The sequence below is a fragment of the Mesoplodon bidens genome, assembly GCF_964165515.1.
Source record: "Mesoplodon bidens genome assembly, chromosome: 18".
Lineage (NCBI taxonomy): Eukaryota > Metazoa > Chordata > Mammalia > Artiodactyla > Ziphiidae > Mesoplodon > Mesoplodon bidens.
In genome coordinates, this window is record NC_138175.1 from 7,931,536 (window position 1) to 7,943,766 (window position 12,231).

General features: G+C 43.7%; 1 protein-coding gene across 1 annotated transcript in view; it reads left to right on the plus strand.

Moving 5' to 3' along the window:
- LOC308605428 (polycystin-1-like protein 2) overlaps positions 1 to 12,231 on the plus strand; it is a gene marked incomplete at both ends in the record, with an annotated part of 81,779 nt that overhangs the window by 16,524 nt on the left and 53,024 nt on the right. The window contains 1 exon segment of the mRNA XM_081215450.1: positions 4,248 to 4,395. Coding sequence (XP_081071576.1) covers positions 4,248 to 4,395 — 148 coding nt within the window.

Genomic DNA, 12,231 nt, shown 5'->3' on the forward strand with positions numbered 1-12,231 from the left:
TTTGGGGAGGGTTGGAGGAGATCTGGGCAGAGCCCCAGGGAGTCTGTTTGTACCTAAGTGTCACCATCACTCATTCATTCAGTCAGTTTGCTGATAGACATTTATTGAGCACCAAAATTGTGCCATGCACTATCCTGGGCTCTGTGGATGCAGGGATGAATCAAACACAATCTGTTCTTCGAAGAGGTCACAGTCTAATGGGGAGACAGATACAAATACAGGCAATTACCTAGCACTGTGCTCAATGTCACACAGAAGGGAGAAAGGTGCTGTTTACTTACTCATGCAAGACTCATTTTGTACCTGCTATGCATCAGGTACTGTTCTGTGTGCTAGAGATAGAGCAGTGAACAAAAACAAAGCAAAACAAAACATTCCCTCTCTCTTGGAGATTGTAGCCTAGTGCTGTGGATGCACCTAGTAGGGTACAGATCTCACACTGAGGGGTATAGCAAACTGGGTCCCAGCAGGAAAACAGAAATCACGCTCGGTCTTCCATCAGAGGGAATTTAATGCAGGGAATTGGTTACCCGAGTCACGGAAGTGCTGAGAAGCCAAATAGGGGATGATGATTCAACCCTGAGATTTGAGGAGCAGAAAGCTGCTACCACCCCAAAGGGCTGGAGGGACAACCATGGGGGATGTCACACCAAAACCAGAAGTCAGGGCCACCCAGCACGTGCTAGAACCATGATCTGCCCTGTGGGAGCAAGGACCACGAGGGAGGGACTGGTCAGAGGGAGCTGGAGCTTCAGAGGAGATGTGGTGAGAGAGAGGGCAAAAAGCACCCTGCCCTGTACCTCTTCCTGTCTGGCGCAGGCAGACTTTGAACCCCCAAATTCCCACTCTAATCCCTGGAATTGCAGGTATGATGAGATGCCATGCCCATGAATATGTTAACTTACGTGGCAAAAGGGTCTTTGTACATGTAATTATGGTTGCTAATCTTAAAATAGGGAGATTATCCTGGATCACTGAAGTGGGTACAATCTAATCACATGAGCCCCTCAAAGCAGAGAATTCTCTCTGGCTAGAAGCATAAGAGAGGGGTGGCAGATGGAGAAGTCAGTGAGATTCAAGTATGAGACAGATCTGACGCCTCACTGCCAGCTCTGAGAGACAGGGGGTCACATGGGAGGACTGGAGAGAGGCCTCTAAGAGCTTAGGGTGGTCCCAGCTGATAGCCAGCAAGGAAATGGGACCTCAGTCCTACGGTCCCAGGGAACTGAATTCAGCCAACAAGAAGAATGAGACTGGAAGTAGATTCCTCCCAAGAGCCTCTGTGACACCTTGATTTCAGCCCTGTGATACCCTGAGCAGAGCCCAGCTGAGCCCACCCAGACCTCTGACCTCCAGAAAGGTGAGGTAATAAATGTGCTGTTTTATGCCACTGCGTTTTTGTAATTTGTTACAGCAGCCATTGGAAGTTAATACGTCGTCTTCAGTCTTCCATCAGCGCCTGCCAGTGCACAGGGGAGTTTGGGAAATGTAGCTCCCTGCAATTTGGAACCAAGTGTGGTGAGGGTGGATCTGTGGGCCAACGGTCAAAGGGCCGGCCACCTTCCCAGAAGAGGTGAGATCTAAGTTGAGACCTGAAGATATGATAGGAGTCACGCAGGAAAAGGACAGCTGGGTGAATGGGGACGGGTGTTCTGGGGAGAGGGAGGAACCCATGCAAGTCCGAGGAAGAGTGTGGTAGGTGCAGGGAACTGCAAAGCACTCAGCACGGGTGGAGGTGGGGCACTAGTGCCTGGGGAACCCAGACCCTAGCCCCAGGGTGTTGGGGAAGCACCGGAGGGCTTTGAGCAGGGGACGATCAAGGCCAGGTGTATTTTAAAGCTGCCCACAGGCTGCTGTGAGTCCAAACAAGGGAGGCTGATGCCAGAAACCCAGGTGAGAGAGACTGGAGGATGGAGGGCAATGCAGATGGAGAGAAATGGACAGATTCCAGAAACAGAAGGAAGTACTGACAGGACTTGTCAATGATGGGAGTTCAGGATGACCCTGGCATTGAGAGGAGAGGCTGGGGGAGGACCAGCTGGTGGCAAAGGTGGAGGAGGGAGATTGTATTCATGTCCTAGGGCAGCCTTACCAAGTACCACAAACTGGGTGGCTTAAAACAACAGAAACACATTCTCTTGCAGTCTGGAGGCTGAGTCCAAAATCAAGGTGTCAGCTGGACTTCTCTACCTCCAAAACCTGCAGGGGAGAGCCCTTCCTTTCCTCTTCTGGCATCCGGTATTTGTCGGCAATGCTTGGCCACAAACCCTTGTAGGTGCATCTCTCTAATCTCTGCTTCCAACTTCACGTGCCCTGTCTCTGTGTCCAAAGGACACCAGTCATACTGGATTAAGAGCTTCAGTAGTTGCGGCATGTGGGCTCAGTAGTTGTGGCTCACGGGCTCTAGAGCGCAGGTTCAGTAGTTGTGGCACACGGGCTTGGTTGCTCTGCGGCATGTGGAATCTTTCCAGACCAGGGATCAAACCCGTGTCCTCTGCATTGGCAGGCGGATTTGTAACCACTGTTCCACCAGGGAAGTCCAACCTGTTCCCCTCTTGACGGACATTTTGGTTGCTTCTGAGTTTTTGTTGTTATGGATCACTCTGCAGTGCTCCCTTGTGCATTCTCGTGCATATATCTTGACATATGCCTGGGATTATTTTTAGAGGAGAGATCCCTAGTAGCGGAAATGCTGGGTCACAGGGTACGTGCATTTTAAATGTTAGTAGACATTGCCACATTACCCTCCAAGATGGCTGTATCGAGTTCATTCCTATTACAGTGTGAGTGCAAATTTCCCCTCAAGCTGGGACACCACATTATGCCATTGTCCAACCAATTAATCGGTCAGAATGGCAAATTCTACCGAGTCCGTGAGTAATGGTTCAAGGAGCTCTGAAGGGGAAAGATGAGTCAGAGAAGGTTGGGGTCCCCAGCGGCCATCCAGGAGAGCGGGGTCCTTGGGGACAGGAGGAAGAGGGCTGCATGGAGGAGAGGGTGCAGGAAGCGGGGGTGGCACTAGTTTTCAGAACACACTTGGGTGGAGTAAGAGTGAGCAGCGTGTCTTGTTCTATTTTCTGGGAAGAGAGGCCACATGGTTTGCCAGCACTTTCCGTTCGGTGGTTTTGCTCCTGGACAAAGGGTGCCCTTTGGAGATCTGCCAGTTGCAGCCTTGCTGTCGTCAGACAGACGGGTAGCTTAGGGGTAGGGGGTGAGTTGGGTCTGGCTACCACATGGACCAGATTTTCTGTCCTGACTTTGATTTCAAATATCTTGTCCCTTGTGAATCAGTGTGTTCTGATCACCATCAGTTTCTGATTTCTGAAGGGAAGGACTTCATCCAGCAGTATCCCCTGCCCCCCACCTCCTGTCTCTGTGCCCAGAAGGGCCTGCTGCATCCTGAGTTTCCTCGGATGATCATGAATCAGTACCAATCAGGACCACGATGGCTTTCTGACAAGCTCAGGAAAGTCCTTTTCATTTGCATTCAGCTTCTTACATATTTTCCCTTCTCATTTAAGTCAGAAGCCACAAGACTGTGCTGCACCAATCAGCCCATGGCTGGGTGAACCACCACAAATTCTACCCCTCACCCCATCCTCCAGGCCAACTTGTGAAGCTCAAATTTGTAAAATTTAATGTGCACTAAATTGCTAACAATGATTCATCAGCCACCCTAGCCAAGGAGATTTTCCTAAAGGTGCTTTGCCTTTTGCCTTTTTAATCATTATAAAATACATTTAGACAATCAATGGATCCTGGTCAAATAAATTAGGGTATATTGTGCAGCTATTAAAGAGTATAAGGCAGCTCTAACCGAATTCATATAGAACAATCTCCAAAATATACTAAGTGAAAAAAATGGAAGGTGCTAAATAGTGAACAGAGCACCATTTGTATAAATAGAAAAGTATGTACATGCTTGTGAGTGTGTAGGTATCTCTGGAAGGAGACCCAGGAGACTGGTAACAATGGCTGCCTCTGGGGAGCAGAACTGGGGGACTGAGGGGTAGCAGTCGGGGAGAGCTTTCTTGTCACTGTAGACCCTTTTGTACATTTCAAATTCTGTATCTGGGTCATGTATTACCTAGGAATGAAAAGTAAAATTCAAAAGAACTTTAAAAAGTAAAAATAAAAATTTTAAAAGCCCCACTAAAGATAAAGGTCAGGTAGATAGACGAGAGTAGGTTTTAAACAGAAACATCTGCTTTGCAACGGCAAATGATATTTTTAGTTTTGATCTGCAGGGCTGAAGCTGACGGTGTGCAATGAGAGTTTCATCTTTGACAACGTCACCATCTCTCTTACATGGCTCCTCTCTCCCTACATTGGAAACCTGTCCTGTATAATTAATATGGGGGATGGCCACACTTTCGATCCCTACTACCCCACAAGGTAAGAGGAATTTCTGAGCCTTGAGTAAAAAGGTATCAGTCAGTTTATGCTGCATAACAAAACACCCCAAAACGTAGTGACTTACAATAATAGTTATAATTTTTCATGGTTCTTTGGATCAGCTAGGTGTCTTTTCTTGTCTGGACTAGCTCAGCTGGATGGCCTAGGAAGACCTCATTCTTTTGTCTGGCAGTTAGCTGGATGTCAGCTAGTGGCATGTGTCACTCATCACCCAACAGGCTAGCCTAGGCTCATCTGCATGGTGGCAGAAGAGTTTCCAGCAGGGAGTGAAAGCAAGGCCCAATGTGTAAGCATTTTTCAAATCACTACTTGTGTCACATTTTCTAATGTCCCATTGACCAAAGCAAGTTCCATGGCCAAGCCCAGATTGAACAAGTGGAGAAATAGTCTCCACCTGTTGGTGGAAGGAAAGGCAGAGTCACAGTACAAAGGGGCATACATACGGGAATGGGAGGAATGGTGCTCACAGATTTTCTCAGTGGAGAAGTTCACTCCAACAGTCATGGAGAGCTGGGTCCTTTTAGCTCGGCTCTGTGGAATCTCCCCTGAGTCACTGTCCAAGGAGTCAGTAACGGGGTGAAGAAGACGCTCACCTGGGTGTACAAATGTTTTTTGTTGATAAGGATAATAAAAATAACAGTAGCAATATTAATAACAGTCCAGCTAAGCAGCTTTCACACCCAATCTCACATAATCCCCATGAGCAGGAGCTATGCTGTCCTGAATAACAGCCACTCACCATATGAGCTACTGGGCCCTTGGAATACAGCTGCTCTCAACTGAGATGTGCTGTAAATGTAAATGCACGTGAGATATTGAAGATGTAGCTCCCTTCCCATGAAAGAATGTAAAATCTCTCACTAAGTGATGTTTGATACTGATTACACATTGAAATGATAGTATTTTGGATCTATTGGGTTTAAGGAAATAAATTTTTAAATTAATTTCACCTGCTCCTTCTCACTTTTTTCAGTGTGACCATTAGAAAGTTTACAATGACACACATGGCTCACACTGTTTCTGTTGGACAGTGCTGAACTACATAATCATCTTGTTTTACAGACAAAGCTATTGAGGCTTAAAGAGGTCCAGTAGTGTTGCCCAAGCCACGCAGCTGGTGAGTGACAGCATAGCCAGGCAAGCCAGGACTGCCTGGAATCAAAGCTCAGGCTCTTAGGCTCTTAGGCCCTGGTGGAGAACACAGCACGCAGCATCGGGGCCCAAGGGCACCAGACGCTGCATCCTCCAGGGAAGAGTAGCTCCCCAAGCTGATGGCAGCTGAACACAATTCATAACATTTCAAAGTCCTACCTGGGCCTAGAGTAAGCTCCATTCTACCCTGCTGGGTGCCCCAGCTGAAGGGGTGCCCCATCAGTTCCAGATCCTCCTTGGCATCTGGCTTATTTCAGGGAAATCAAGGATCCCCAGGGAAATCATGGAGGCCCATAAGCACCTCTCCTAACCCTGAAACATCTCTGGTTCTACTCTGTGTGGGCTAGAGGTTCTGAATTCAGCCCTGTGTGTGCCTGCCATTCCCAGAAGGTCTGGGTGGGCTGGGGCAACCCGGGGGCCAACCCGGTCCACAGTCCAAATCTGATCCAGTGAGTGCGGGTCTCAAACTCAGAAGTCCTCTGGGGTCTCAGGCATTGTGCCATGCCGCAAAATAAAATGTGTCCAGAGGCTGGGGTTCTTATCCCAGATATGATGTGAGACCCAGAGACAATCTCTGGGTTTCCATTTCCTTCCCTATCACATTTATATTGATGGCAATCTTAACTGTTTCAGAGAGTAAAATGAGAAATTATATATGAAGTTGCTTTGGAGAAAAAAAAGGTTTAAGTGATAGAAATACCCATGGCATTTTTCTGCAGGTTTCTTTGTGTTTGCTACCATTTCATCAATAAAACAAGAAATGCTGGGGCTTCCCTGGTGGCACAGTGGTTGAGAATCTGCCTGCTAATGCAGGGGACACGGGTTCGAGCCCTGGTTTGGGACGATCCTACATGCCGCGGAGCAACTGGGCCCGTGAGCCACAACTACTGAGCCTGCGCGTCTGGAGCCTGTGCTCTGCAACGAGAGAGGCCGCGATAGTGAGAGGCCCGCACACCGCGATGAAGAGTGGCCCCCGCTCGCTGCAACTAGAGAAAGCCCTCGCACAGAAATGAAGATCCAACACAGCCAAAAACAAAAAAGAAAAAAAAAAAAAAGGAAATGCTAAGTTACACAGTCTTTCAGCCCCCAAATTTTATACAAATTGCATTTGGCATAAGTCAAAATTGACTGACTGTAGCCCTGCTAAGTTCTTTAGTTACACAAGGACATTTCAGTAATATACAAATGTAGTTAAAAACTGGAGCAAATGGGACAAAATGCAAATATTTGTCCACTCTGGATGGTGAGTCCAAGGGTGTTTATCATATTACTTTCTGGAATTCTCTGTGTGATTAAATGTTTTCATAATCTAAGAGAAAGAGCAATAAACAATGCTTTACATTTGCAAACCTTCTGGGCATTTGCTGTAAGTGAAAGCTACTGCATTTTCTTTTCTCTTTCTAAAGAAATAGATGGTGATACCCTCCACCACCACTCCAACCCAGTAACCCAATTTTGTCTACTTTAAAGATCTGTTAGACCTTGAAACTACCCACTCAACTTCTGCTATCATTTTTATTAACATTGGGAGATATATTTCTGCTGCTTTCTTATCAGGACTAGCAGCCTCAGAACTCAGTTTACAATGTGAGAAATGGCATGAATTGTAAGTATACAGAAGTCACATACTTCGTGCAAACGTCACTATGCTTTTTAAAAATGTGTTTGTATGGACTCCTACTTTTGCTTAACTCCTCATTACGCTAAGAGGTGGATTTTTCAAATCGGACTCCGTCTCCATCCTAGATAAATCACATGAGCTAATGGACAGGATTCAACCTCAAATAGAAACAGCGTAAGAAGTCAAAGGATTTCTCCTTTAAAAGCTCCTTCTAGCCTCGCACTCCCCATGTCTTGTGTTCATTTGCATGGCAAGCTGTTTTGTTTCTCTGTTTGTCGTGGGAAACTTTCTACATTTCTGAAATTATATTATGTGCCTATAGAGACAATTTGAATAAAGTGAAATTTGTCCAAGTCCAGCGTTGGGTAATTCAGCGCCACCTACTGACAGATCTGGGTATTGCCGTAATTCTTGGGCCTTTATTTTGAGTCACCTCTGGACAGAGCTGAGTCTGGGGGACCTCCCATTAAATTGTATCACATTCACGTCAAGTATCAAAGCAGTGTATACAAACCAGTAAGTGATGGAATTTTGAACTAATTTTTAAACTTTTTATTGAGGCATAAGATATGTATAGAAAACTGCACAAAAAGATACAGCTCAATTAATTTTTACACAATAAACACATCCATGTAACCAGCACCTAGATCAAGAAACAAAACATGACCCAGTATCCAGAAATCCTCCACGGGCCGCCCCCCCCCACAAGGATACTGATTTCTAACATCATTGATTACTGTGACCTGTGTTTGAAAATTTTATAAATAGAATCGTAAAGTATATTTTCTCTTGTGTCTTACTTTTGCTCAGTAAATATGTTTTTGAGATTTATGCATATTGCTGTGTGTAACTGTGATTTCTTTTTTCTCACTGCTGTATAACATTCTGTTGTATTATTCCTCAAACGTATCCACTCTAGTGTTGATACGCATTGGGGTGGTTTCCCATTTGTACTATTACAACTTGTGCAGCTGTGAACATTCTAGCACATGTCTTTTCATGCACATATGTACACATTTCTGTTGAGTTTATACCCAGGAGTGGAATTCCTGGGTTATAGGATCATTAAATTTAAGTTGTTGTCTCCATTGCTTTGTACTCCAAGCACAGCTTCTCTTTGTTGGCAGCAGTTACTAAACCACTTTGCACTCTTTTCTCTTGGGTGAGATCACTGGGTGACAAATCAAGAAAAATCCATTTCTCTGCTTTTTAGTCCTGGGCAATTTCAGTTGGCACCAGAGTTTAGAGAATGGAATAAATTGCTTCTTCCAGACAGATTGCTGAAAAACAGGTAGGATTCAAGGCCATCTTCACATTTCTACAGTTAGTTTTCTTGTTCTGAAATCTACATGGTTTGATATTAATAATGGCCACTCCAACATTCTTTTGATTAGTGTTTACTGTTACATCTTTCTTCCATCCTTTTACTTTTTTGCTGTTGTTGTTAACTGTTATTGTTTTCTCAAAGTGATTATTTTTAAAAAATTTTTATTGGAGTATAGTTGCTTTACAATGTTGTATTAGTTTCTACTGTAGAGCAAAGTGAATCAGCTATACATATACATATATCCCCTCTTTTTTGTATTTCCTTCCCATTTAGGTCACCACAGAGCACTGAGTAGAGTCCCCTGTGCTATACAACCATCCTTTTACTTTTAACCTATCTATATTGTCATATTTAAAGTGGGCATCTTATAGACGGCATACAGTTGAGTCTTGGTTTTTTAAAATCTCATCTGGCATAATAATTGGTATGTTTAGACTGTTTACAATTAATGTAATTATTGATATAGTTAGATTTAGGTCTACTATTTCATTATTTGTGTTCTGTTTGCACCCTCTGTTTATTTTCCCCCGTTCCTCTCCTTTCTTCCCCTCTTTTGGATTATTTGAATATTTTCAGCGTTCCATTTTAGCTTATCGGCTTTTTTGGTTATTTTTCTTTGTATTACTTCTTAAATAGTTTCCTTGGGGATTACAATATACACATCTAACCTTTCACAGTCTACTTAGAGTTAATATTTTCCACTTCAGGTAAAATGTTATGGCCTTACCAGCATATAGTTTCCTTTGCCTGCCATCTTTTATGTTATAATTGTCAGTTGTAGGACGTTTACATACACTGAAAAGCCCTTTCAACAGTCATACATATATTAAAGGACTTAAGAGGAGAAAAATAGGCTACATTTACCAAGATATTTACCTGTTCTTGCACTCTCCCTTCATTCCTGAAGTTTCGAGTTTCTCTCTGATATCATTTCCCTTCAGCTGGAAAAACTTCCTTCAAATTTCCTTTCTCATTTAAAAAAAAAATAAATTTATTTATTTATTTTTGGCTGCATTGGGTCTCTGTAGCTGCACATGGGCTTTCTCTAGTTGTGGTGAGCGGGGGCTACTGTTCATTGCAGTGCACGGGCTTCTCATTGTGGTGGCTTCTCTTGTTGTGGAGCATGGGCTCTAGGCACATGGGCTTCAGTAGTTGTGGCGCACGGGCTCAGTAGTTGTGCCTCATGGGCTCTAGAGCACAGGCTCAGTAGTTATGTCACATGGGCTTAGTTGCTCCACAGCATGTGGGATCTTCCTGGACCAGGGCTCGAACTGCACTGGCAGGCAGATTCTTAACCACTGAACCACTGGGGAAGCCCAAGCATTTCTTTTAAAGTAGATTTTACAGCAACAAAGTCTCTTACAGAATTTCTTTATTCCTGAGAATGTCTTTATTTTGCTTTAATTCCTGGAAGATATTTTTGCTGGCTATAGAATTATGTGTTGACAGCTCTTTTCTTTCAACACTTTGAAGATGTCATTCACTGTCTCTGACCTCCAGTTTTCAAAGAAATCTACAGTCATTCAAATCACTGTTTTCTCTACATGTAGTGTATCATTTTTTTTCAGACTGATCTCAAGATTTTTTTCATCTTCAATTTTCAGCACTTCACTATATGTGTGGGCAAGGTTTTCTTTAAGTTTTTTGTTTGTTTGTTTTGTTTTTGTTTGTTTTTTACATTTGGGGTTTCACAGAACTTCTTGAATCTTTAAATTTATGTGCTTCGTCAAATCTGGAAAGTTTTCAGCCATTATTTCTTCAAATATATTTTTCTACAGCAACCTCTTTCTTCTCTCTGGTGCTCCAATAACACAAATGTTTTACCTTTAGGTATTGTGACACAGATTGCTGACATTCTGCTCATTTTTAATTTTTAATATTTTTTTCTCTATGTTCTTTAGATTGGATAATTTCTCTTGCTCTGTCTTCAAGCTCACTGACTTTTCCCTCTGCCATCTCAATTCTGCTATTGCATCCAACCAATGAATCTTTTATTTCAGACGTTGTGTTATTCATTTCTAAAATTTCCATTTGGCTCTTTTTAATAGTTTTGGTTTCTCTGCTGAGAATGTCTAGCTTTCCATTCATTTCAAGAGGGTTTCCTTTTACTTCATGGAGCATAGTTATAATAGTTGGGTTAAAGTCTTTGACATTTTAATATCTGAGTCACCTCAGGGCTGACATCTACTGATTATGTTTTCTCTTGAAATTTGGCCACATTTTTCTGGTTCTTTGTGTATCAGGCAACTTTGGATTATATTCTGAACATTTTAGGTAGTAGGTTCTGACACTCTGGGTCCTTTTAAAAATACTCTGGAAAATGTTAATTTTTTCTTGTCTTTTTGTTTTAGCAGGCAACCAACCCAGTTAGGTTCAGACCACACATTCTGACTTGCCTTCTGTGAGCAGTGGTTCCCATTCCAGTTCAGTTTCCAAAGCCGTCAGGGTCTGTTCCATTCATGTGCCACTCCGGGTGCTGGTTTATGTTGTACTTTAGTCCGTGAGGCCTTTGCTATATTTCTTTGGGTCTGTTCTGCACATGCGCATTTTCTGGGTGAACTCATGATTCATGCTGGGCCATACACAGAATTAGGGAATCATCTTCCCTGCATCTCTCCTTTTCAGGACTTTCCCCACAATCTCCAGCTCCCACAGGCCCCTTTCCATGGATCCTCTGGATAGAAAGATCGGTTTTCTCTTAGGGATTTTGGAGCCTTCATCATCCCACACAGTCAGTGAGGCTCCAAGAGAGAGGACAGCCTGGGGTAGGTACAGGAGAGAAAAAAAAAAAAACCAACACAAAACAAAAATGGGTATTTCCTCTGTAGCCTCAGACTCACTGGGGCCCTTTTTCTGGTTCTCTGGCTAAACAGAGGGTGTTTCTCTTGGGGTTTGTGTTTTCTTTACTCACTGTGCAGTACCATGACCCAGACTACCCTTGGGACAAAGTCAAGAGATAAAGGAGATTAAACAAACAAACAAACAAACAAACCCACACACACACACACAAAAAAAAAACCAGAAAGAAAACAGGAAACTCCCGTCTTTATGGATGATTCTTAAAGTTTTGACTTTCACCTGCAATCTGTCTACTGTTTTTTACTTTTCAGAGTCCTTTGGTAGTTTCTTTTTGTGTTCTGCCCAGGCTTTTAGTTGTAATTAATGGAAGAAATAGGCTATAGTGGGCTAACTCCATCTTGGCCGGCACCAAGAATCAGGTTACTGTTCTCCAAGCTTTTTCACAACTGTATCCATTTGTAAACTATTTCCCAAGCCCTCACTATGTGCTAGGCTCTGTGCTAGATGCCAGGTATAAAGGGAGAACTAGACAGACACTGTCTGTGCTGACAGCCCCACAGCAAAGCATGACAGTGAGTAAGTGAGCACAAAAGCGGTGAGCGTCACCTAGGAGAAGCAGCAAAGCTTATGGCAGTTATAAAAGGAATCTAAGAAGACGCCCCTGAGGAGGTGATGTTTAAGCCGAGAACTGAAGGAAGAGCAAGAGTATGAGCAAAGTGATGGGCAAGAGGTTTCCCTGTAAAGAGCACTTATGGGCCTTGGGGTGGGGAGGAAGTGACATGTTCTATGAACTGGAAACAGGTCTGAGCTACCAGTATAGTTACAGAAGGGGAGTGTGGCAGGAGCTGAGGAGGAGGACAGGAGGGGAGGTCACATGAATCTTTTGGGGCCATTTGAGAGATTTAAAATTAGTCCC